The 24309-nt window shown below is 34.8% G+C and overlaps 5 protein-coding genes, 2 long non-coding RNA genes and 1 other non-coding gene across 9 annotated transcripts; 5 read left to right on the forward strand and 3 right to left on the reverse strand.

The window, feature by feature from the left end:
* Positions 1–195: 195 nt before the first annotated feature.
* On the reverse strand, positions 196–3168 carry LOC103854225 (CRM-domain containing factor CFM9, mitochondrial). Of its 2 annotated transcripts, XM_033284314.1 has the most exons (5): positions 2775–3168; positions 2308–2587; positions 1834–2235; positions 697–1182; positions 196–663 (listed from the first exon to the last, which is right to left on the reverse strand). In XM_033284314.1, exons 1-5 carry the CDS (start codon positions 2846–2848, stop codon positions 568–570), a joined length of 1338 nt encoding a protein of 445 aa, XP_033140205.1. In that variant the 5' UTR covers positions 2849–3168; the 3' UTR covers positions 196–567. The 2 variants fall into 2 exon arrangements, with proteins under 2 accessions (XP_033140205.1, XP_009129403.3); XM_009131155.3 differs by having other exon boundaries at positions 196–1182.
* On the forward strand, positions 3001–3072 carry TRNAD-GUC. Its single transcript has one exon. It is a non-coding gene; the product is annotated as a tRNA-Asp (tRNA).
* A 247-nt stretch (positions 3169–3415) lies between the features above and the next one.
* Positions 3416–6197, reverse strand: LOC103854224. Its single transcript, XM_009131154.3, has 5 exons — positions 5866–6197; positions 5718–5797; positions 4566–4871; positions 4384–4467; positions 3416–3987 (listed from the first exon to the last, which is right to left on the reverse strand). The coding sequence occupies exons 1-5, from the start codon at positions 6100–6102 to the stop codon at positions 3678–3680; spliced, it is 1017 nt and encodes a 338-aa protein (XP_009129402.1). The 5' UTR covers positions 6103–6197; the 3' UTR covers positions 3416–3677.
* LOC117131784 lies at positions 5897–7249 on the forward strand. Its single transcript, XR_004455133.1, has 2 exons — positions 5897–6130; positions 6186–7249. It is a non-coding gene; the product is annotated as an uncharacterized LOC117131784 (long non-coding RNA).
* Positions 7250–12089: 4840 nt separating this feature from the next.
* Positions 12090–14120, forward strand: LOC103854223 (LOB domain-containing protein 25). Its single transcript, XM_009131153.3, has 2 exons — positions 12090–12415; positions 13436–14120. The coding sequence occupies exon 2, from the start codon at positions 13452–13454 to the stop codon at positions 13848–13850; it is 399 nt and encodes a 132-aa protein (XP_009129401.1). The 5' UTR covers positions 12090–12415; positions 13436–13451; the 3' UTR covers positions 13851–14120.
* Positions 14121–19025: 4905 nt separating this feature from the next.
* Positions 19026–20269, forward strand: LOC103854221 (oleosin S2-2). The gene is made up of 2 exons (XM_009131152.3): positions 19026–19279; positions 19676–20269. The coding sequence occupies exons 1-2, from the start codon at positions 19136–19138 to the stop codon at positions 20096–20098; spliced, it is 567 nt and encodes a 188-aa protein (XP_009129400.1). The 5' UTR covers positions 19026–19135; the 3' UTR covers positions 20099–20269.
* Positions 20270–22357: 2088 nt separating this feature from the next.
* Positions 22358–23445, forward strand: LOC103854220 (chlorophyll a-b binding protein 2.4, chloroplastic). Its single transcript, XM_033283205.1, has 2 exons — positions 22358–22613; positions 22697–23445. The coding sequence occupies exons 1-2, from the start codon at positions 22465–22467 to the stop codon at positions 23346–23348; spliced, it is 801 nt and encodes a 266-aa protein (XP_033139096.1). The 5' UTR covers positions 22358–22464; the 3' UTR covers positions 23349–23445.
* A 173-nt stretch (positions 23446–23618) lies between these two features.
* LOC117130140 lies at positions 23619–24306 on the reverse strand. Its single transcript, XR_004453605.1, has 2 exons — positions 23985–24306; positions 23619–23715 (listed from the first exon to the last, which is right to left on the reverse strand). It is a non-coding gene; the product is annotated as an uncharacterized LOC117130140 (long non-coding RNA).
* Positions 24307–24309: the final 3 nt, after the last annotated feature.

Here is a 24309-nt window from a genome sequence, read left to right on the forward strand (position 1 = left end):
ATGTATTTTTGAAAATGTCATTTTACTTGTGTAAAAGATGAAAAGTGATACCTTAAAAATAGTAAACATAAAATTTCCCCAAGTATCATATTATTTTCATTTATCCATTAGCCAAATTTGACATCATGGTTCTATTGAATTTATTTGCCATATCATGTTCTTCGTCTTCCACTGAATCATCACAAACAAACCAAAGCCAACAACAGCAGATATATCAGCTTTGAATACTCAGACCAGAGTTTCAACATCTTTCAGTTCTCATTTAATAATCAGTTTCCAAGGATGTCAAAATAAAACTGTGAGAAACTATGCGATTTCATGTTCTTCATTTCTAATCACTATCCCAGTCCTCATCCTTGTGTTTTCCACTCTTTGTCTTCGAATTATTGATAGTACCCTCTCTTGAACTATTATTATTACTGAATCTTGGTTGTGTAGATGCCGATACTCCCCTGTTTTCATCTTCATCCTCATCGCTGCTTGAAATATAATTAGCCGGTGCATCTTCCTCATCTCCTGAATCCCACATTGTGTTATCAAGATCACTCAGCACATCTTCATCACTCCTCACTCGAGAACGAGGATCAGAGCTTCTTCTAACAAATCATTTCCTTGCCTTCTTGTATTTGATCTTGGCCTGTCAAATCTCTTTGGGATTTCATCCTCATCCTCACTATCCAACTGATCACTGTCATCATCATCCTCATCATCACTATGGTGGGATCTCCTCTGGCTACGTGTATCCCTTTCATTTCTTCTAAATCCTTGACTTGAGTCTCTGCTTCTTCCTGCAAACTCCTCTCTGTTCCAATACCGTATTCTACCAGTTTCCTCTTGCTCCGCAGCTTCCTCTTCCTCCCACTCCTTATCTGCGGCCTCTTCTATCTCAGCTATGAATCTATCCAACTCCTCCTGGTCACTATCTTCTTCATCAGCCGGTTCTGATCCTTCTGTATTTACAACACTAGCTCCTCTCTCTGATTGTTTATCTCCATGAAAGACATAAGGGCTTCCTTCTTTCTTGTCGATTGCATTGAAGAACGTTGAGGCCACTCTCTGGATGCTAGCCATGGCAACCGGATCTTCGGGATTAACACCCATTCTCCTTAGCTGCTGTTCTGTTTTCTTGATGTTCAGCTTCTGTGATTCAAGTGCTTGCTCAAATCTCGCTTTAAATAAAGCCTGCGAAACATAGATACTTGCTCATATCATACCCCTATCAAACAGTTACTAGAGCAAGCCACACTTCAATGATTCATTAATCCTAAACATAAAGATTGTCTGAACAGAAGATTTGGGCTTTGAGCATGCCGTTAAGTAACAATATCTTAACCGGGATAGTCTAGTTCCTATTAGGCCTGCGGTTCTGTCCGAACCGGACGAGCCTAACCGAACCAAAATTTTTGGTTTTCGGTATGGTTACCCTTTTGAGTTCGGTTTAATTCAGTAGGGTTCGGTTTTCGATTTTTTTTCTAAAAATATAAAAAACTAACCGAAAATAACCAAAATAAACCAAACCAAACTAATCAAGTCTAACTGAAATAACCGAATTTAACTGGAAATATCAGATTCTTTTAGAAAATTATACCAAATTCTAACATTAACTGGAAATATCAGATTCTTTTAGAAAATTATACCAAATTCTAACAGGAAACCAAAAAAAAAAGTCTGTTATTTACGGAAATAACCGAAATCAACCAAAAACCAAACCGATTAATTTCCGTCCACTTCGGTGGGATTGTGGACGAACTGAATAAATCTAAACCGGATAATATCCGAACCAAATAAACCGAATACTATAACCACAAAAGCGTAAGTTTTATACTGCATTACCTTCCGTTTTGTGAGGGTGTTAACAGGAATCAGGTTCTTAGGCTGCCGGTAGTTTCTACCACGGTACATAATAATAGTCTTCACATTATGTATGTTTATGACAACCCCACCGCTCAGCCTCGCTATCATGGTCGCCATCTCTTTAATCTTCTCCTTTGGGAAGTTATCGCAGCAAACCTGCACCGTCTCATGAAACTTCCAGTGCATATGCATGTTCTGAACCACTCCTCCAAAGACTCCACGGACACCAACGGGAACATAGTTCTTGCTCTTGAAACCGATTTTCTTAAACGCTTGGATCTGCTCAGGCGTGAAAAGCTCGGGATCATGCACAGGCGATGGCAGCTCGGGGAGATCGTACTTCTTGAGCTTTTGTAAGAGAAGCGCAACTTTCTTCTTGGCCTGCATCATATACAACAACACTCAAACTACGAATCAGACATAAAGTCTTGATCTTGAACAAATTGTGAATACCCTTTTGAGGTTGTAGATGAGTCTTTCTTCATCAGTCATGAGTTTCTTCTTCAGCTTTTTGGCTCTCCTGATCTCTCTTAACGTCTTGCCAGATTCTTTACGCATTCTGCTCTCAACTTTACTCCTCATGCTCCTTCCTCTCGATGTAGACATAGCTCGTGACCATTTTTTAAAGACTTGGTGCGTCAATGGCTGAAAGGAATTGGAATTGCCCTCACTGGAGATACTAGGGTGAACCATCACATTGCTTGTAGCATGATTCGATGACAAAAGCAGGTTCCTTTCAAAATCGAAAACAGAAAATTCATAAGCAAGACGATAATAGCAAAACCGATCATTTGGGTATGAAAGATATAAACTTTCGGGGTTTATATTCGAATCTGGGAGATGGGTATTCTGAGAAATCTGAATTATCATAGAGAAGATACGATTCAGAGGTGGAAAATGGTTTTAGAGTCTGAAGTTACCTGGAGGAATCGGAGTGAAGGAGAGACGATAAAGATCGTCTACAAGTTCTCGAGAGATTCCCCGTCGCGAACATTTGGCCTTCTGCCAGTGAAGCTACTAGCACAAGGTGAGAACTGGCAAGTTATCGAACAAGAGAGAAGTCCCGGTAAGGGTTTGAGGTTTTTGGAGAAGACGATCCTAAATATTTCCTATTTTATTTATCGTTTTCCCAGAAATAACAACAGAGTCGTTGTAGTATAGTGGTAAGTATTCCCGCCTGTCACGCGGGTGACCCGGGTTCGATACCCCGCAACGGCGTATTTTTGTTTTAAAATTAGTTTGACATTTTAAAAATTTACCGAGATAGCATTGAGGCAATAACATAAGAAAAGGGTTGTCGAGTTTAACGTTCTTTTACTCGGGAGACGAACAAGAAAAATTTTCTCTACTGTGATCTATCTTCTGTGCTAGGACAATAATACGTACATCTATCATGAACACTTCCTCACGTTTCCTTTACACAACTACAACGGAAATGTAAAGTCAATCATCATCTATTAGCAGCAGAAGAAGATTGTCAGCCGCTAGATTATCCGTTATCCCATATACAATCAAACTAAAAAAAGATCGATATACTCAAGAGCACAGAACCAACACAAGATAACCAACTAAACCGATTCAATCCACAATGAATACAAATAAAATCAGGGGAAGAGGCTAATAACACATTTATTCAAAGGCAGAGTATACATGACATTCCTGTAATGCCAAACCGATATCTGGTTACATGGTTCAAAAGATCATTACCTCCATGTTCTTTTTCTTTTCTTTTCTTTTCTTTAACAGCTATATAATATGGCTACCAAAAATAAAGTTTTATACTTGTTGTGTAAGTTCTTCACAAAATGTAAGAGGGTGGCTTCTTAACCTGATCTCCTGTAAATGCTGTAAGCCACTGCTATGGTTGCGATGGCCCCAACTGCGGCAGCTCCCAAGAGAACCTCTTCTTTCTCCATCCAACTGAACCCTTTCTGCTTCACGGATGTTTCTTTCTTGACTGGTTCTGGAGTTTGCTCCTGGCAACATGAAACCCCCTTTGTACCTTGGCAACAACCTCCTGTGAATCCTTTCGTCTCCACTGAATCACGTTCCACTACACTGTTTCCGTTTGGGATTTGATGCTCAACCACTTTCTCAGCTTCCTCACCCTCGGGTTTTAGTCTCATCTGGCCCCTGAAAAAAAGATATTTATCTCGGTAAACTTTGTCAGTATCTGGAAACATACATACATAGTTGAATAAACTTGAAAGGTCTCTTAGCAACGTATCTTCAAATTAGACTTTTATAAACTGAGTTAGTGAAGGGTTATGAGCATCATAGTTCAACCAACAAAAACCTCAGCTAAACTACACATTACATATTACCATTTGATGTCCAGTGTGATTCTAGCAATCACGTAGAACTATCACATTATTACACTTGTTACTAGTTAGAAACGATACAGACTTGCAACGGTTCAGATCCAACACGAGGGTATACATCTAGATCAAAGTTTACTAGGGTAATGCGTAGCTGTTTTAACAGAGACATATCTGCACTAAGCTACAAATAACAAGCAGGGAAACAGACCTGGAAAGGTTTTGTATGATTTCTCCTTTTGCAATGTGCTGATCAAGCACTGCAGGCACGTCATCAGGAGTCACATAGCCATACCTACATAACAACAAGATCGTTTTCTGATACATAAGGTATAACAGTTCAACTTTTTTTTCTAAATTATACAAGCAAGCTGAGATTTGACATATTCTTACCAATGGCCAGAAACCTTTCCAGCTGAATCAGGGCTGAAGACAATCAAATTTCCAGCATACTTGTGCCCACCGATATGAGAGCACGGCTTAACGAAGATTTGCTCTGAAAGTCCACGTGACCCTATCTCCTGCTCAAACTTCTCCATAAGAGCTGGTCCACAAACACCGCATCTCTTGTCTCGGCTACCATGAGCACACACAAATACAAAGGAGCCTGATAGCTCTTCCTGAATCCCAGATGTCCACGGTTTCCCATTAACAAGCACATCTTCCACAAAAGCATCCACATCTGTGTCCTTAAGCGCCCTGTTAGTAATGACAACGAGAGTTATACAAAAGGATAAGGCACAAAGCCAATACTTCCAAAGATGGCTATAAAGATCTAAAACTAGGCATGCCATTCGGGTACCAGTTGAATCTGGTTTTTCAGGTTTTCGGGTTCTGCTTCTTAGTTTCTGTTTGTGACCCGAACCCGAAAGTATATTGGGTTGTACCGGTTCTTTGAAGATTTACTAACCCCGACCCGAACCCGATAGAATCCGAACCGGTCCCGAACCGAACTTTCATATAATCCGAATGGGGCTGATTTTGATAAACCCGAAAAACCAAAACTCGATTGAATAAAACCGAAACCCGATTGGGACCCCGAATGCCCATGCCTAGTTTGGGGTTCTTTATATGTTTTGGTCGGTTTCAGTTAATAATACTTCAGGTTAAAGATAGATTTTAGTACTTAAATCACTTTAAGTTTGGCTAATAATATTTCGGGTTTGGATACTTTTACATATTGGATCAAAACAATTATGAAATTACATGTATTTGAAGAATTTATTAGGTTTGAATACTTCACATATGTAAGTTATCGAAATTACCGCCCAACAAGATTCGTTCGGCTATTTATACAAATTGGACTAAATCTATCCAAAACAAACACCATTAACATAGAAACATAAACGCATAATCAGCAGAAACGATTGATAAAACGCCTTTTCAGATCTGAATCTAGAGCTCAACCACCATCGAAAAACCTCAAATCTAACTATCTACCAGCTTCTAAATCAATCAGTTATAACTTTCCATATAAATCGAACTAACAAACAAGAACTCGAATCAACTATTTCAACTAGCTGGAAAAAAAATCGATAAACTCACTTGTAACTGATCATATCAGGGAAAACCAACACATCTCCATCAGATTCACCACCTCCACCACCACACACCGTCAGCTTCGTCTAACAACCAACAGAAAATCTCAACATAAGCTCGATTGAAAAAACGAATCGAAACGGTTTCGGTGTACCTCAACAGCGAAATCAGCTCTCCGATCCTTGAACGACTTAGCGAAACGCTGCGGGAGACCTTCGGATTCGACGCGAGGAAGCCACGTCTCGTGGCTCTTGTAGCATAGGAACACGTGGCGACCGTACGGAGCGACGGAGCCGGCAAGGGCGCCACTGTACATCTCCTGGCGTTTAAAGCCGTAGAGCTCGTCTTCCGAGGCCGGAACGGCGTTGATGTTCTCCACTACTTCCCCCATTGAAGAGTACCTCGTCTTCTTCCTTAGGGTTTCACAGAAGAAGCGAGAGAGAGAGTTGAAGAAGCGAAGCGATTGAGATGAAGGTTTTGTTATTTTCGTTAGCTTTTAATTATTTTCGAAAAGTTAAAAAAAAAAAAAAAAGTTTTGTTTATATCGTTTTCTTAAAATCTGAACAACCGTCGCTCGTCCCATACCCATGCGAAATGGGCCTCGAATAAAGTGACTGGTCGGTGATGGAAGCCTTTATCGTCCGTCAAACTGTATCGCTGACCGACTGTTCCTTTAGTTAAACCACGACTTTTGATTGCTTTGATCAATTAGGAACACCACACGTTTTAAATGTATGTTTGCAAGCTAATTGTGTCATTTAGGTCTGGACATATGTACCAAAACCCGAAAAAATGGAATTCGAAATCGACCTATTGTTTACAAATATTTGAACAGTTTTTTCTATTATTTCTATAAAAAAATTGAAACCGAATAGAAGACCAAATAAATATCTGAATATCTAACATACATTTTATAAATTTAAAATATTTTTTTTTAAATTACTAAATATTATAAAATAACTTATAAAAAAGGGAAAATTGGTTTTTTAGGCCAAAATGATAACTATGTCCTATTAGGTTAATTTTTTTTGTACTACTTTTTCTTTTAATGCCATTTAGTATTTTCTAAAATAAATCAAATAAATAGTTTTACAAACAAAAAAAGTTCAAAAATAGTAACTACTGATGAAATACTGATATCAATTTATTGGTAGTTTTTTTAGTTCTAAAAATGTTAAAATCATAATTTCATATTTTGTTCTGCATAATAGAAAATGTAATCCACTTTTTCATTGAATCTAATATGTTTAGAATATGTGATCTACGTAAATAACAGTAATCTAAAAATATTTGGAAAATACATTCCACGCTTAACCTATCGTTGTAAAATCTGTAGAATCCGAAATCTACACATTATTATAAATCTAAAACCTATAGAAATCGGAATCTACACATTACTATAAATCTAGTAGAAGTCGATTTCAAATATGTCTATTGTGTTCTACATATAGTAGAATACATATTCTATGGATAAGGATAATCAGTTGGAGAATATTTGGAAATATCCAGTTTCTTCATATTTATTAAATCGATTTTTTAAAAAAAAAGAAAAATTGTGATATATAAAATAAATTTTTAAATTAAAAAAAAAATTGAAACATCGATTTGGAAACTTCTTCTCACGCCATCTTCTTCTCCCCTTTGTTCTTCAAACAGAAGAGAAAAATGAGTTTGATTGATTAGAAATCTAGTTTTAAGAGTCCAGTTCGTGTTTGCTTAGTTCAAATCAAGTGGGAATCAAACCAGATTTAACCGACAAAAACCAAGAAATCGATTTGAAAGACTTACTTGGGCACGGGATCGATCCATCCCAAAGATGCGACCGATCAATCGAACTGGGATCGAGCTTCTGTGATCGACTGACCTAGGCTTGGTCGATCAATATATGTTCCGCATATTTTCGTTGTTATGGATATATTTACGATGATCGACCGGTTCAGATTGAACACTTGCTTATGGGATCAATCGATCCCTTTGAGAAAACAAACTTCGAACTTTAGGTTTTTTTGGGAGGATTTTTAATATTTTTGCAATTATTTTAGTTAAAATTATATTTTGATATTAATTGTAATTTCGAATTTTTAATTGAAATTAAGGACAATATTGTCATTTTGAAAATATTTAGACTAATAGAACATAAAATATATGAGATTAGCCTAATAGTACATAGTTATCATTTTTTGGCCTAAAAACAATTTTCCCTATAAACTAATCTATCTCGGAAATTACCCAACAATTTTGTATCCAAAATATTTTATTACTCGAATAACAGAATTAATGCTTTATGTTCAAGTAACCGGGTCGTTTAAAGAGCATCCTTCCTTGCTACAAATTGGCACCTTCTGAGGATGCTTCCGGGCCTGCTCATGTTGCTCCATGCACCGGATCTATGATTTCACTGGAACTTCTCGAAGAGTACAGTTTGATATTTTAATTTAAATGTTCGTGGTTCACTTGAGTGGATATGTTGGTCACCGTTGATCCAACTAATATTGACTTCTTAAATTACACCAAAGGTCCCGAGTTCAAAGGAATCTTTGATGTTTTCAAAGATGTGATATTCGACGATGCGGTTTGGAAGAATCTTAGGAACAGAAAATTTCGCAGCTCTACTGGAAGAAGTCCCCTCTTGACACCCCTAAAACATTTTACCAACAAAAAAAAAAAAAAAAAAATCTTAGGAACACTGCCCAGGCCATGCTTAACCATCAGGGGTTACAAAAGTTTCCAGTGAGAGCCACGAGAAGTAAACAAACTCACGAACGGACTTGTGGTAACAAGCAAATTGGGTTTTATATTTTTTTTTTTTTCTTTTCGCTTTTTCTTTCGCACACTCTCAGTGGCGGATCCAAGAATGCATTTAAGAGGTGTCAAAAAAAATTCAAAGTGTCATCAGTGGGTTTTGAACTGGGGTTTAGGGGTGTCAAGAGGGGACTTCTTCCAGTAAAAGCTGCTAAATTTTCAATGTTATTGGTAACAAACTATTATTTATCGATATTTAACAGGTGTCACATGACATTTTATTGACTCAAGTAGATCCGTTTCTGGTGTCACACTCTTGTTGAACATTCAATATAATCCCTCCGTTCATCCTGGAAATGTTACATATTTTAAAAAATTTCAAGCATATTAATAAACATATTAAATTTCATTTATATATACATAATTTTCTGTGATCATTTTTTTCTATAAGTTTAATCCAATAAAAAATTAATAAGTGCAGCTAAGTTTTTTTGAAGTTGTAATTAGTTGATAAAATATGTATTGAAAATGTAAAAAAAAATAGATTTTTTTGAAATAAATTATTTTTCTAAAACATGCAACTTTATGAAATGGAGAGACTATATATAAATGCATGTATACACTGAAATCTAAGCAGGAAATTAAATACAAAAATCATCGTTTCAACTTTCAAGATATATACGAAAATATATACGAAAAGTAATGGTTGCGAATGATTGATTATCTCATCTAATCATTGGTTTAATCTACGCACATGCTACCAAATATTGCACTTATATAATTTGTTATGTATATGTTCATGAAAAGAATAATGTATTAATATACATCACTTATCATTTTTGTTTGTTAAAGCACTTTATTTTACACCTAATTACATCACATCACATGAGCCTACGTAGAATTGTCGGATGTATAATCTTTTGTAGTATTTTTCAGAGTTTATGATATGGTAATGTATCCAACGTAAAAAACAAAAGCAATTTGTTTTATTTTAATGAAGCAAAAAACACTTGTATGGTGACTGAAGTTGGCTAGCTGAGAACGACGATTCTTCGTATGTTTATATTGCTAACTTACTTTTACCAAGTTTTTAGCTAATTTGCTAAGTTTAGCTGAAGGAATAAACTCCAAAAACCAAATACAAATAAAATACATAACATTTGAAAGAAATAAGCAAATACTACCACTTTTTCATACCAAAAAAAAAAAACTACCACTTTTTTATATGATCAAACAATTTATCTTCTACATGTAAATGTAATCGTGTTTATGTAAAAATATGCAAATATACTGATTTCACACTTAGTTTAAAATGATAATGGCAGTATAATAAATAAAAAAGATGTTGTGTTAGAAATCCTTTTTTTTATTAACTCTATAGAAAATTTCAGTTTATATATTTAAAGTATGCATTATAGACAATTTGTTGGTATTTAAGCATCAGAGTATGCAAAATTTTTGGAACACAAGATTTTTAAAAAAAGCTAAGACTTATTATCAGAGAGCTGAACAGTGAAATCAGGAAGGTTTATACGTTAACAGTTAAATTCAATCAAACAAAATGACTGTATACATGTCGGATTTTCTCAGATCTCAACAGTTCTGATGTCTTTTGTATCCCAAAGCCTTCTCAAAAGAATTTAAAGCAGTAATATATATTTTTGCTTAAGAAGCAATATATTCAGAAGTGGGCCAGAGACTTCACAAACATTATAATTATTATTTTCACAGAATACTGAACCTTGTGAAAAGGTCAAAGGTAAATAAAAAAAATTGTAGGCGATTAAGCCTCGAAGTTGAAGAATATACATTGGTTGGAAAGCTATGTTGGTCGAAGGGCTAATCCAATTTTGATTCCGACAACACCATGACGAGTGTACCATATTTTGAAACTTGGACTTATTTGATCACCGATTATTATCACTCGATAATTCTTGCAAATTTTCTTATAATTTAGTGACTTACACAAAAGAATAATTATCTTCAAAATAAATAGAAATAAATTACCAAACTGTTATAATTACAGAAACAATATTCTCTCCATTTTAATATAGATAATATAGATAATGTTTTAGATGATTTTTGTTATTTCACAATGTTTTCACATATCTAAATAACTTTAACTTTATCGAAAACTATGTATCCAATTGTGTATTTTTCTATTTTTTATAGTTATATAAATTAATTTTAAATTATATTTCTACTAATTTTTTAAAGAAAAAGTAAAATTTTTAATATGTATGCAAATAGTCAAAATTTCATGTATTATGAAATAGATAGAACTAGTATTGTCGTCCCGTGCTAAGCACGGGTAAATTTTTGCATGCATTTAAATTCTTCTTTTAAAAATCAAATTGTAACAGTCTTATTTATCTTTTAATCAAAACTGAACTTAATTAGACATATTTTTTTGGAGCTGGATAACACCAAGAAATATCATGTTTGATCCAATCAGTTTTATTTGCATTTGTTTTGTAATTAAGTCTTCTTTAAATTAATTTTACTTATAATTAATATTTTAAAAATCATGAAACTAAACATGTGTAAAATAGTCACTTTTTATATAATACACTTACAAAAAATTGCAAGATAGTCTAATATAATAGGCATTGTTTTAAGAAAAATGCAATTTTATGAAATAGTCAAACCATAACAAACAAATTTGTAAATACCAGTTTGCTTCGTCATAGTTGCTGATACTTTTTTTCCCTGGACAGAATAACATCACACCATTATTTGTTAGCAATGAGATATGATTTTTGAAAAGCTACAAAAATAAAATGGAGATCCTTTATATTAAAAAAAAAATAAAATAAAATGGAGATCCTAAAAGAGTAACATTGTGTTAAAAAAAATTCTAAAAGAGTAAGGTATATAGGAAAGAAAATCAGAGAATAACTAAGGATACCACTTGTTTTCATTCTTGTTTCCTTGTACTAATGTTTGCAGAGAAGGCCGATCTCCCTTTTGTTTTGTTTGTCTAGTTTCCTCTTCCTTCTCCGTTTCTGATTTTAATTTTAATGCAAAACCAAGGCAAGTAGTGTCATAAATATAGAAAATATAAAGAACGTATTTGTAAATACTCATTTTGTAGACAATAGAGTTGAGATGCTTGTTTCTTTTGGAAAAAATTGTCGTTACCTTAGCTGCTGCAAACCTTTTATTTTTATTGAAATTTTAAGCTTTCTAACAGAGACACACTCAGATGTCATCTTTAACCTGAAATGAACAATAAAAAGATTATCAACTGAGAATAAGACGAAACCGAGTCTAAATCAAAAGTAATTATTTAGAAAAAAATATTAAAAAAGAGTAATTATAAACTTGTATGGAATTTTTTTTTGATCAGAGGAAGAACTCAACAGAAGAAGAATCAAGCCATAAATAGAAGATAAAACAGTTTTTGATCGTGATTTTTATCCTTAACGTAGAGGTGGTTTTTTTGAACGTAGTGGTGATAATTGAGAAAATATAAGGATTTAGTTTTTTTTAGTTTTACAATATCGATACCAGAATCTTTTAATAAACTTTTTTTTTAATAAAAATTGTCCACGTGTCTTATTTTGATTCGTCAGGCGATTTGCGCTTTAGTATATAAGAGATATTAGATAGAATACAGTTTTTCACGGTTCGGAGTAATATTCACTATTTTAGGTTCTCAGTTAATTGATGCTCATTTGTCTTTTTGCAAATCTCATTATATATATTCTTCTTTCTCGCTCATACCACCAAAATGCCTTTTGCCCCCTCTCTCTCCCCCCTCTTCCTGTCTCTCTAACTTTCCCCTTAGAAACTCATATTTGGCTTCAGCTAGGGTTTCCTCTTTAAAAACAACAGAAGAATCCCAATAATTTAAAATCTTCTTCAGATTCATCTCCCCAATAAAGAGAGAAACAAAGAAGATTAAACCATTCTGAGTAGATATCATCAAGGGGCACTTTTTCTTGTTACTCCATCAGAAGGTAAGACCAAAAGTGTTCCATTCTACTCAGCCAATTCACACATACACATACTTGCATAGTCAGTCTATGCATATGTATATATATTGTAGTTTTATGTTGGTTGGCTTTATAATATTAGAGAGTTTAGATCTTGACGACTTGCTCCCTGATCTTGAACTTCTGTGAGTTCTACCATACCAAAACACAAACATCTTTATTAAGTACATAATAAAGCTACATAATTAGGTCGTAGATTCTAGAAAACCCAATACATGCTTGTATAGATGCGGGAACTCAGAGTCAGAAAGACAGAGAGTGTTGTGAGGATAAAATCAGGAAAAAGCTGCTAAACTAGACGCCAAGGCAAAAATGTATGGTCAATAGTTTTTTTCTGTTCTGAATTAAAATAATGAGTTAATCAAAATTTCCAAGAAGACAAATTCAATTTTGAATTGTTTTTACCAAATTTGGTAGAACACAAGTAATCATATATATGTATACTTACTACCTTCTTTAAAATTCTTATTTTCTTATTTGAATTTATTGTCAAATCTGTAAGAACAAATTGTTTTCTTATTTTAAAAGTACTGATCCCGTCAGATTTATAGCCAACCAATATCTACACCTAAGTAAAACGGGTCCGAGTTACCTACCTTCAATCTGAATTTAATATAGCAACACCCATTTTCTCTATATAGCTACGGAGATTATTTGGACGATTATTTGTTATGTGTAGTGTAGTTACACAACTTTGTATATAATTTGTTCGTAATCGTATTGTGTGTTAGATTCACCAATACACTTATATTTAAAAATTTGTGCAATATATATATATATATATATATATATATATATATCTATGTAGTATGTAATATGTTTGGTACTATATTGTTTTCATGTGCCAATATAATATGCAAACTAATTGATTATAAAGGAATGACTATGATATATCCAGTATTGTGCAAACGATATAGATGCATGTATTGTTGGTATTATATGATTATATTTTTTTTCTTTTCATTTCCGCAAATGAAAAATCAGGGGAAGTTAACCAAATATGGCATCATCGTATTCAAACTACATAAACTCACCGTGCGCGGCATGCAAATTCCTCCGGCGGAGATGCACATCAGACTGCGTGTTCGCGCCATACTTTCCTCCAGACGAACCTACAAAGTTTGCGAACGTCCACCGTATCTTCGGGGCAAGCAACGTGAGCAAGATTCTCCACGAGGTGGCGCCACATCAACGAGAAGACACGGTGAACTCGCTGGCTTACGAGGCCGAGGCACGGCTAAATGATCCAGTGTACGGCTGCGTTGGGGCCATCTCGGTGCTCCAAAGACAGGTCTTGAAGCTGCAAAGGGAACTGGAGGAGACAAATGCTGATCTCATGAGGTACGCTAGTTCTCTTGGCGGTGAAATGACGTCGAATTATGGAGGACATAGAGGTTGACTGGTCAATTAGTCATCATCAGTCTTTGGAAGAATTAGCGGCGGAGAAGTATAAAGAGACAGTGAATGGTTGATGTGATGAGTGAGGATATCTTCGTATGTGTGTGTATGTTTTTTTCTACGTTTATACTTATACACATGTGTAATTTGAATTGTATTACATGGGAGGTCAAAGGATGCTTTTGAATATGTTGAATAAGTAATTGATGTATGTATGTATGAATGTACGCGGTTGTGTTGGGGGCTTAATAATAATGTTCAAGTCAGGATATTGTAGGCGAGTAGTGTTATCTTAAACTTGGTGTCAAACGGACAGAAACGCAAAAACGTTCTCCAACATAATATCACAATTTTCTAAAAATTATTCTAATGTCTCGATCTAGTTATGGTGATACAACTTTATCTTTGATTAGGAAGCTATTTTCCATAACAAACTTCATTTTTTAAGAAAATGCTATTGCATCATTGGGTCAAATAAAAAAATACATTTTCAATGGTTTATATATATATATGTGTGTGTGTGTGTGTGTGTGTGTGTTACCGTGACGGTTTGAGCCGAGTATTACCTTAGATCGAGAGACCACAGGATACATTAGTTTTGTTCTAAATACAATTCGATGATGTGATTTTTTTTAATAATATATTTTAGTTAAACTAGTGACAGTTAATGAAATTGGTTAATTTACATACACATAAATACAATAAAAGTTCATGAGTTTATGGTTGAACCTCAAAATACTTTGTGGTGCTATCTAACTTCTACCAAAAGCATTTAAAAAAAACTTAGATCAACTTATTGTTAGATCAAGTAAGGAGTCACGTTTAAACACATAATTCTTCAATTATCATAGCCAAACTTTGTAGCAATTTAAAAGTCGTTCAACGATTGTGTGGTCCTAATACTATGTCAATGAAGCAGCAATACTGCTGTATTGTGATACTTCAATTTCACGTCGACAGTTTTTGAATAGACTCATAGGAAAGTGCGCTAATTATTGGTTGTTTGATTACACACACTAGTCACTAGCAGCAATATTATTTTGCTAATATTCTAAGTTAGTCTATTGATTTTATATATAAAAAGTCGGTACATTTTTTTCATGTCAACTGGCGGTGACCTTAACAACCGAATGTACATTCACATACAAATCAACTCATCAAGAACCCCACTCCTAAATTTGACAATGATTAAGAGCGATCATATTTGAAATTTAAATAAACCAAGAGCGAGTATGGTATACAAAAAAAATTATCAAACCAAAAGCTTAGATATTCATGAAATCTAAGATATACTATATTGTTTTTTAATCAAATATACTATATTATTTTTTAATCAAATATACTATATTATTTTTGATCAAATAAAATATATTGTTTTGACTAAACTTAAAATAATAATCTGGGTACATTTACTGATATACATGTAGTATGAGTACATTTACTGATATACTCTGACTTCAATGGGTGCATTACTGGAAGGAATTACATGTCGACTGCAAGACACGCGGGATTCAAGTTTATGTTCAGACACAAGTCAGTTTCAGAAACAGTAACTAACGGTACATTTTCTGCTATACTTTCATTTAACAATTTAAAAGAAATTATTATAACACCTTATTTGTTACAACTATCACTGTCTACTGCAGAAATATGATTGTTTGCCATGTGATATATCATCCCACATTGTACACATCTTTAGACTGGTCACCAGTTATTCCCTCCATCTCATTCATTCTCCTTCAGCTCTTCTATATTTTTTCTTTATTGCGATAGTTTCAAAATAATAACAAATTTTAATCGGAACTTGTGGTCCAGTGGTGATTAACTTGAAGACAAATCACAATACGGTAAAACCATATGAGCTTTCTGAAAATTAAAATTTTGGCATTGTCAGAAACGGGAACCGACACGTAAACCGATAACATAGGTTGTTAACACGTGGCTAGTCTAAATCCATTTCGATGGTGCTACGATATCCATGTATAGCTCAAAAAAAAATATTCACAAATCTTTTACACTCTTTTAAAAATCTGCATCTTATGAATTTAAAAAAAAACTAACCTATAATTATTTTTGTCACGGTTAACACTTTTTCTTACAATTCAACTTTTTACTATTCACAAATTGGACTTAGTGACCATACACAAATTTGACTCCAGCCAAACTATTGGACTAATGTCCTCGTCCAGAGAAACCCTAATGTTCTCCTACTTGCAATATGAGCCATAAACATAACTTTTTAGAGTTCTTAAGTTTGAAACCATAACCAAATCTGAAATTTAGAAAACCATAAACATTTTAAGTTAATCTTAATAACAAATATAAATTTCCATACTTTAAAAACTATACGACTTATATATAATAACTTTTAAAAATTTGGAAGTTATGCGAATATTTCATCCGGTTTAGAATTGGCCCTGTTTGAAACTAATCTCAATATCTCATTATCGGGAAGGAGGAGAGAAAAAAACATACATAAATTGTACGCGCCCAATCTGTGGACCATGAGAAAGCGAGAGAGAAGGTTGCCATCTCATCATCAAGCAGCAGTGGAACACCACTACCGCCCAATAGCTTAGAAAAGTCCAATAACAGAAACAAAAAGCCTTGTTCCACGGACGACGTCGTTTTCTTTGTCCAGAAATTGATTGATTCGATTATCTCCTTTTGTTTTCTTTGATTAGACAGACCTATGTAAGGAAAAGGTACTTACTAAAGCCACTGGGTGACATAGTGTGCTCGTGTTACAAATGTGATCAACCAATTCTGTTCTTGTTCGTCATACTCAAATAAATAAAACATATATAGACATCATCGACAATATATAAAATTTGACATAATTGCCAGCCGAAAGTTTGCATCCAAGTAATGGTGCTCTTGCCCGTTAAGACATATATACATAGTTACCAACTATAGTGCCCTATGCTTCCTGCCTAAAAAAATAAGGTTTTCCACCACTTAACCATCATGCATTAGTTTATAATTTGCCATTTTGTTTTACTTTGTCTTTTCTCATACAAGTTTTCATTTATGTTTATTAAGGCGTGTAACATATGCAATATATTTTTGTTGGTTTAATGTTAAATTTTTACACTTTACCGCCTAAACTATTTATAACAAATTATAAGAGAACATGAAAAAATTGAACGAAGAACGAAAAAGACCATAGTGTTGTTGGGGGTGAGTGATACAACTGAAACAAAGTTCAAAAAAGAACAAGTAAAGTTATCCCTAAGAATATATCGTTTGCATAGTCTGGAAAGGTGAAGATACGAGCCCTACATTCCTTATACACCGAGTAACTCACAACCTAAAGAAGAAGCTTCAATATGGTGAGTTATGCGGGAAGAAAGTTACAATGCATAAGTAAAATTCAAAGGAGGAAAACTGCTTATTCTTGCTGAAAAATGTCTGCCAGATTGTAGAGGCGGATTCACATTTGATAAAAAAAAAGTGAGCGTGAATGTAGAACAGAGAGCACATGGTGTTGAGATTGACATTCTACACCCTATTCCTTGATGAAAGTGAACCACAACATAAACGCAAACTTTGGGAGAGTAAAAATGATGTGCATTTTTTTCTGTTTCTCTGCTTTTACGTCTGCTAATTTTGAAATTACAACAGCTTTATACATAGAGATGCATTCATTGTAAAAAAAAATTTTTTTTTACGCTGGATTTTCATTAAGAGGAAGGCTCAAAGCTTACTTACACCCATAACAGGAGAAAGCCTACGACAAACCAAGAAGACAAATCAAAGGTTCCTAAAGAAAAGTAGAAGAAAAAGAAAGGGAACTAAAGCAAACAAAAGAAAACCACCACTAGTCCACTAGGCAGCATAGCATGACTTCTCACTTCAAGAGAGAGAGGCGAGGAACTTCCAGAGAGAGAAGACACAAGAGGAGACTGAGGCAAACCCTCACACAACCATAAGACAGGTTTAGGTTCGATAAGACGTGGCAGCTAGTTCTTCCTCAAGAAGGTGAGTCAACCAGAAATGGCCACCGGACGCCACATATGACTGGCTACGGAGGTTCTTAGTCACACTATTAGCAATGGAAAGAGCAGCCCGGTTTCTCTCAGGCTTAACGTAATCCACACTCCAATCCTGGAAGGTTACATTGTGAATCAGAGCCAGGATGGAGCAATAAGGTCCTAAGGTCCAAACTTGAGGTCTCAAAAATCACCTAGCAAACCGATGACTTTTTCAAGGATTCAATGTACCATAGGAGTGCATTGAGCTCTGACATAGTAAAAAGGTTTTTCAGATGAATAAATGTAACATACTTTATAAAAAAAGGAGAAAAATGATACGTGTTGACCGAAAAATAATGATACGTGAAAAGTGAAGTAACAAGCTATACTAAAGTAGTAGACAGAATAAAAAAATTTGCTATGCTATAAAAATCCTAGTTCTTGTAGTGACGAAGAAAAAACCCCAAGTCGTTGGATCCAAAGTCCAACTACTACTAGCCTACTAGGTCACATGTACGCGAACCATAAGGCCTAGTTATCCTTTTCGTATGTTTTTTTTTTGGTTTTCAAATCCTTATAAATTGAATTCTCGGATCTTCTGAAGTTGTTTATGAGATTAAAGAAAAATGAAGAAAGCAAAACTTTTTGGGTCAAACTTTCCTGCCTTATCCTGATCTCCTAAGAAACTCCTGGGTGAAACAGAACACGGTCCAAACTCCAAACAATCTACATTTTTAATTCTCCGGTTTTGTTATTGTTACTTCTGCTACACCAGTGTCCATGTTAAGCTAGCGACGTAAACTACTAATATAATCGTAGATAGACATAAAATGGGCTTTTTATTTATTAAAGATTGAATTGTAGTTTGGACTTAAACTTGGATTCGATAAAATATTAAAATATAATCTTATATCGAGTTGAATGAATCGGAAGTAGGATTTTTGTTCATATAAAATTGAAAATAACTGAACACAATAAATAAAAGGGAAAGATATATAATCTTGGCACACAAGTGCATGTTTGTTTTTATTTGAATACGGTGGGAGACAGCGAGAGAAGAAGGACATAAAGATGATCAGGTAATGAATGAAACTTGGAAATCATGCAAAGCCACACCTCTCCTTTCACCACATTCTTACGTGTCCTCTTCTTCACTCTAAATCTCATTTTTACTACAAAAAAATCTTTCAATCCTTTTTTATATAAAGGTTCTGTATGCAACAATAACTTATATACCTCTTATATACTTTTGTGTTTTCTTTGTTTTTGTTTAGACTTTGCTTTTTAGTAGTTCTAGATCATATCAATCGCTATGGCAAATGTGGACAGGCGTGTGAATGTCGACCGTACTGACAAAGGACTTCAACTTCAGCCGCAGTACGAAGATCGTGTCGGTTATGGATATGGTTATGGTGGTAATACTGATTACAAGAGTCGCGGCCCTTCCACTAACCAAGTATTTGTGTTCTTCTTTAGTTCTTTTTAATTAATGATCATTCATTCAAACTATATGAAGATTTTCTGCAAATTATAAATAAATTACTGACTAAGATATATGACGAATCATGAGTTCGAACTGTAACAGAGATCTTAATTAAATCTGTTGGTCCATATACATTTAATCTTAGGATTTCTAAACAAAATATGCGAAAATGTATTAAACATTATGTTCAAAAAATGTATTAAACATAAATTTAAACCACTTGCATGTGTATGCATGCATGTATATAGGATCATATCCAGAGCATCGTTAGGATTTATAATAGTTTTGATTGTTGACATTAATTATAACAAAAGAAAATTGCTAAAAATTGTAACAAAATATTTAAAAGGGTCTAACCGTTTCATGCAGATCGTGGCACTTATAGCAGGAGTTCCAATTGGTGGCTCATTGCTAGCCTTAGCTGGACTCACTCTAGCCGGTTCGGTGATAGGTTTTATGCTCTCCATTCCGCTCTTCCTACTCTTCAGTCCGGTGATTGTTCCGGCAGCTCTCACCATCGGGCTAGCTGTAACCGGAATTTTGGCGTCAGGGTTATTTGGTCTGACGGGTCTCAGCTCGGTCTCGTGGGTCCTAAACTACATCCGTGGGAGGAGTGATACGGTGCCGGAGCAATTGGACTATGCTAAGAGGCGTATGGCTGATGCAGTAGGCTATGCTGGTCAGAAGGGAAAAGAGATGGGGCAGTATGTGCAGGATAAGGCTCATGAAGCACATGATACTAGTCTGACCACTGAGACTAATGGTAAGACAAGGAGGGCCCATATAGCGTAAGTATGAAAGCACCCTCTGTTGTGGGCTTTTGTTGGAAAGACAATTATGTAATTTTACTTTTGTGTCCCAGTTTTTTTCTCTTAGAATATATTGTCAATGTGTAAGTTCGTTTTGTCGTGTCCAAATAAAATATTTTGTGGGTGAAATAAGAAAAGAACTGTTGTCTGTTTTTTAGGGATAATCAGGTATTTCATAGCAAAAAAACTTCTTCGAACTTCTCAAACACATGAATTTTCGTTTCCAAAATAACTGTAGAATCAATACTATTAAAAGGGATGGAGTTTTAAAAAATCTACTTATGCAAAGTTGTTGGACCTATTCATTAACTATTTGTTATTTTTTGATATTTCCTTTATTTTCTCTAACTATACCATAGTCTAAATAATTTATTCTTTATTATGCTGAGATTTGTCCTTATTATTTTGAGATTTTGTATGTATTTTTTATCAACCTGAGATTTTCGTATGTTTGGTTGGTTTATATGCCTTTCACCAAGTGTAATATTTACTATTTTTTTCAAAAAATAAAATATTTACCGCTTTTTGCCTTTTTATTTATTTTAAAATACCACAAGAAAATGGCTAACCAAATAAATTTACCTTATAAACTGAAACATGTGTTCGTACTACAATCTATACGTGCAAATTAACACGTTCGACTAACATATGATTCTGGTTAAATCACAATCACGATATTTTGTGTATGTTCCCGCGATGAGCAATAATTTCGTATTTCATCAGTTTCATTTGTAACAAATATTATAATTTGCTTCTTCAGTATAAAATCTTCTCATTAACATTAAAAATAATAATAATTTGAACTATAAAAACATGTAAAATCTGTACGTCAACATATAAATCTTTTGGGCATGTGAATTTAAGGATGCAGGTGGTTCCAGTTTCAAAAATTATTAGTCGACGATTGGTGAGACTTGAGATTACTTGGTTTATCGGTTCAACTTCTGGTAATCATTTTAAATATATAGTAATAGAAAATAAAAAAATAATTATTATAAAATATTTTTATTTAATATAGGTTTAAGAACTATATTAAAAACCCTATAAATCTGTACTATTAAATTAGCCAAAATACGTAAATTAATCTCAGCTCTCACCAGTTTAACAAATGTAATTATTACAAATGCACACAAATAATAATGAGAAATACAATAAGCATGGCCATAGAATCTTCGGGTTGGTACAGATCGGTTCATTTCGGATTCTAGATATTTGGACTTAATTAGGTATTTGTAATTCTTTTGTTTGGGTTTAGGTTGGTCTTTTTTATAGATTTATATCCATAATTCAAATACCTATAAAATATCTGTAATTTGAATACATAATAGGTCTGGATCAGTTCGAATATTTAAGACTCGAAAAAGATTTAAAATACCCAAAAAATTGAAAATTACTCGAAAACCCGAAAAATACCTTACACAAAAACATACCCGAAAATTCAAATGATTACCCAAAAATATTTCTATCATACACTTCGTAATATAATAATGTACAATAATCACAAAATATTATTCCTACCAAAATTTATATATAATCCAAAATAACCCGCGCTTTTGAAGCGCGGGTCAAAATCTAGTTGATTCTTTAAAACACTTGCATAATACATCCTTTCCTTCAACACTTGTTCTCTAGACATTTATCTTCGACACTAGCTAGCTCATCAATAGTCCGTACCATATTGCATCAGCTTTCATATGTCTTGTTATATATTTCATTGATGATCATCGACATTTATGAACGACAAGGTGATGCATAACATTTGCCTAGCCTTCAGAGATCATTTGCCTCTTGAGAAACAGCTTAAACTTGCTGCCATGGTCATGCCTTGAGTCCTTTTGAAAATATTGTATAATTAAGAGACTTTTTTTTTTGATCAACTTGTAATTAAGAGACTATATCATGATTTTGAAGGGAATTTTCGTGGCCCCACTATATTGTATTGGTTAGAGATATGTTATATAGTGAATACTTATGGGCTAATAATATATTTTTTTCGGCCCAAAGCTGCAAAGGTTGTTCTTATCATCGCAATCGGAAGCATAGCCAATGGGAAACAAGAGAAGCCGCATGACTGTGTTGGAACACTATCCTCTTGTCACAAGATCTTCCGTATCCACGTGGCACAACCATAGCCTCTAGCTATCTACTGCACCACGTGATTTGAGTTTGTGGAAATCTCAAACCGGCCAATTAGAAGTCGCTGACATGTCCATCTTGTGATCTCCCTCAGAATGACCACCTTCGGATCTCTATTATAAAATCGAAATGACATAACATAACAACAATCATCTCATCTTTGTTTATTTCTCTCTTCATTTGTATCTTTGTTTGGAGTTGAGATAAACAAGAATGGCCACATCAGCAATCCAGCACTCCTCTTTCGCCGGACAAACGGCTTTGAAGCCTTCCAACGATCTCCTCCGCAAAGTAGGAGCTTCCAACGGTGGTGGTCGCGTTGTCATGCGCCGTACCGTCAAGTCTACTCCTCAGAGCATCTGGTTCCTACTCTAACCTCAGTTTTTATTTAACTAATTATCAAAAAACATATGATATTTTATACAAAACAAACATATTGTGACAGGTACGGACCAGACCGTCCCAAGTACTTAGGACCATTCTCAGAGAACACACCATCGTACCTAACCGGAGAATACCCCGGAGACTACGGCTGGGACACCGCCGGTCTCTCCGCCGATCCAGAAACCTTCGCAAAGAACCGTGAGCTGGAAGTAATCCACAGCAGATGGGCAATGCTCGGCGCTTTAGGATGCACCTTCCCAGAGATTCTCTCCAAAAACGGAGTCAAATTCGGTGAAGCCGTGTGGTTCAAGGCAGGGTCTCAGATCTTCTCAGAAGGAGGGCTTGATTACCTCGGCAACCCTAACTTGATCCACGCGCAAAGCATATTAGCAATCTGGGCTTCTCAAGTTGTGCTGATGGGTTTAATCGAAGGGTACAGAATCGGAGGTGGACCTCTTGGTGAAGGGCTTGACCCGCTTTACCCGGGTGGGGCGTTTGACCCGTTGAACTTAGCGGAGGATCCGGAGGCGTTTTCGGAATTGAAAGTGAAGGAGCTTAAAAACGGTCGGCTTGCTATGTTCTCCATGTTTGGATTCTTTGTCCAAGCCATCGTCACTGGTAAAGGACCGATCGAGAATCTGTTTGATCATGTTGCGGACCCTGTCGCTAATAATGCCTGGGCTTACGCCACCAACTTCGTCCCCGGAAAATAGAATATTATCTGATAATGTATGTTTTTAAAACAATTAATGTATGTCTGTTGGTTTGATGTTCTGTCTTAATGAAAGAAATCATCGTTAGCTTGAGGCCCTTGTCTTGAATTGATCTAGAAAATTTGCGAACTGCTCAGACATACATCATCGAATTTCAATCTCATTTCTCTACATCTGTTGTTTAATGAAAGCATATAGTTTCTAGGATTCAAACCTGTGATATTACCAAAGAATGAAAGCATATAGTTTCTAGGATTCAAACCTGTGATATTACCAAAGAAAACATTGCATAAACTTCAAAAATGCGTGCCGTTTTATAGATTCCACACCGCTCTTCGACTCGACTAAAGCAAGTCACGAAGTCCAACTATGTATGTACAACACAAGTCAAGATTGTTATAGAAGCTAATAAAAGAGGAAAACAAAGACCTGCTGATACAAAGACCCAACCACTGTTCTTGGAAGGCCAAATGTAACAATACACTTCTACTATCCACATAAAGGAGGAAAAAACTATAAATATATCTTTTGCTACCAACAAATATTAACGTCTCACTGATTGGCTAAAAAGCCTAAAAGATCACTATACCAGATTCACCAACAAATAAAGATTATGTTTCTGAGACAAAAGATTACCTCACTGACAGTCTTCTTGCCCAGCTTAACCATTCATCTGTTCTTCATCACTTTCTGGCGCTGCAACTTTTTCAGCTCCCTCGTTGGACTCGCTATTACTTTTATTGCTGCCATTGTCTTGTTCATTCAATGTATTGTCGTCTCCAGAGACATTTGTGCTCTTTGGTTCTTCTGTAGAAGAGGATTTGACTTCATCTTCTGGTTTCGGGTCATTAGAAACAGAAGCAGCGGACTTGTTTTTGCTGCTAAGGTGGTCACTAGAAACAGAGGGATTATTCTTGTCATTGCTACTTTTATTCTCTTTCTTGATTTGACGTGTTACCCA

The sequence above is a fragment of the Brassica rapa genome, chromosome A02 (genome assembly GCF_000309985.2).
Source record: "Brassica rapa cultivar Chiifu-401-42 chromosome A02, CAAS_Brap_v3.01, whole genome shotgun sequence".
NCBI classification, from domain to species: Eukaryota; Viridiplantae; Streptophyta; class Magnoliopsida; order Brassicales; family Brassicaceae; genus Brassica; species Brassica rapa.

Coding starts and splice junctions, on each gene's coding strand:
- LOC103854223 (XM_009131153.3), top strand. CDS start 13,452: ATGGCATCATCGTATTCAAACTACATAAACTCACCGTGCGCGGCATGC.
- LOC103854225 (XM_009131155.3), bottom strand. CDS start 2,848: ATGTTCGCGACGGGGAATCTCTCGAGAACTTGTAGACGATCTTTATCG. Junction 2,588..2,774: donor CTTCACTCCGATTCCTCCAG/GTAACTTCAGAC, acceptor CGATTTTGAAAG/GAACCTGCTTTTGTCATCGA. Junction 1,183..1,833: donor ACACCCTCACAAAACGGAAG/GTAATGCAGTAT, acceptor TATGTTTCGCAG/GCTTTATTTAAAGCGAGATT.
- LOC103854221 (XM_009131152.3), top strand. CDS start 19,136: ATGGCAAATGTGGACAGGCGTGTGAATGTCGACCGTACTGACAAAGGA. Junction 19,280..19,675: donor GCGGCCCTTCCACTAACCAA/GTATTTGTGTTC, acceptor CGTTTCATGCAG/ATCGTGGCACTTATAGCAGG.
- LOC103854220 (XM_033283205.1), top strand. CDS start 22,465: ATGGCCACATCAGCAATCCAGCACTCCTCTTTCGCCGGACAAACGGCT. Junction 22,614..22,696: donor TCTACTCCTCAGAGCATCTG/GTTCCTACTCTA, acceptor ATATTGTGACAG/GTACGGACCAGACCGTCCCA.
- LOC103854224 (XM_009131154.3), bottom strand. CDS start 6,102: ATGGGGGAAGTAGTGGAGAACATCAACGCCGTTCCGGCCTCGGAAGAC. Junction 5,798..5,865: donor GAGCTGATTTCGCTGTTGAG/GTACACCGAAAC, acceptor GTTGGTTGTTAG/ACGAAGCTGACGGTGTGTGG. Junction 4,468..4,565: donor GGAAAGGTTTCTGGCCATTG/GTAAGAATATGT, acceptor GTTGTTATGTAG/GTATGGCTATGTGACTCCTG.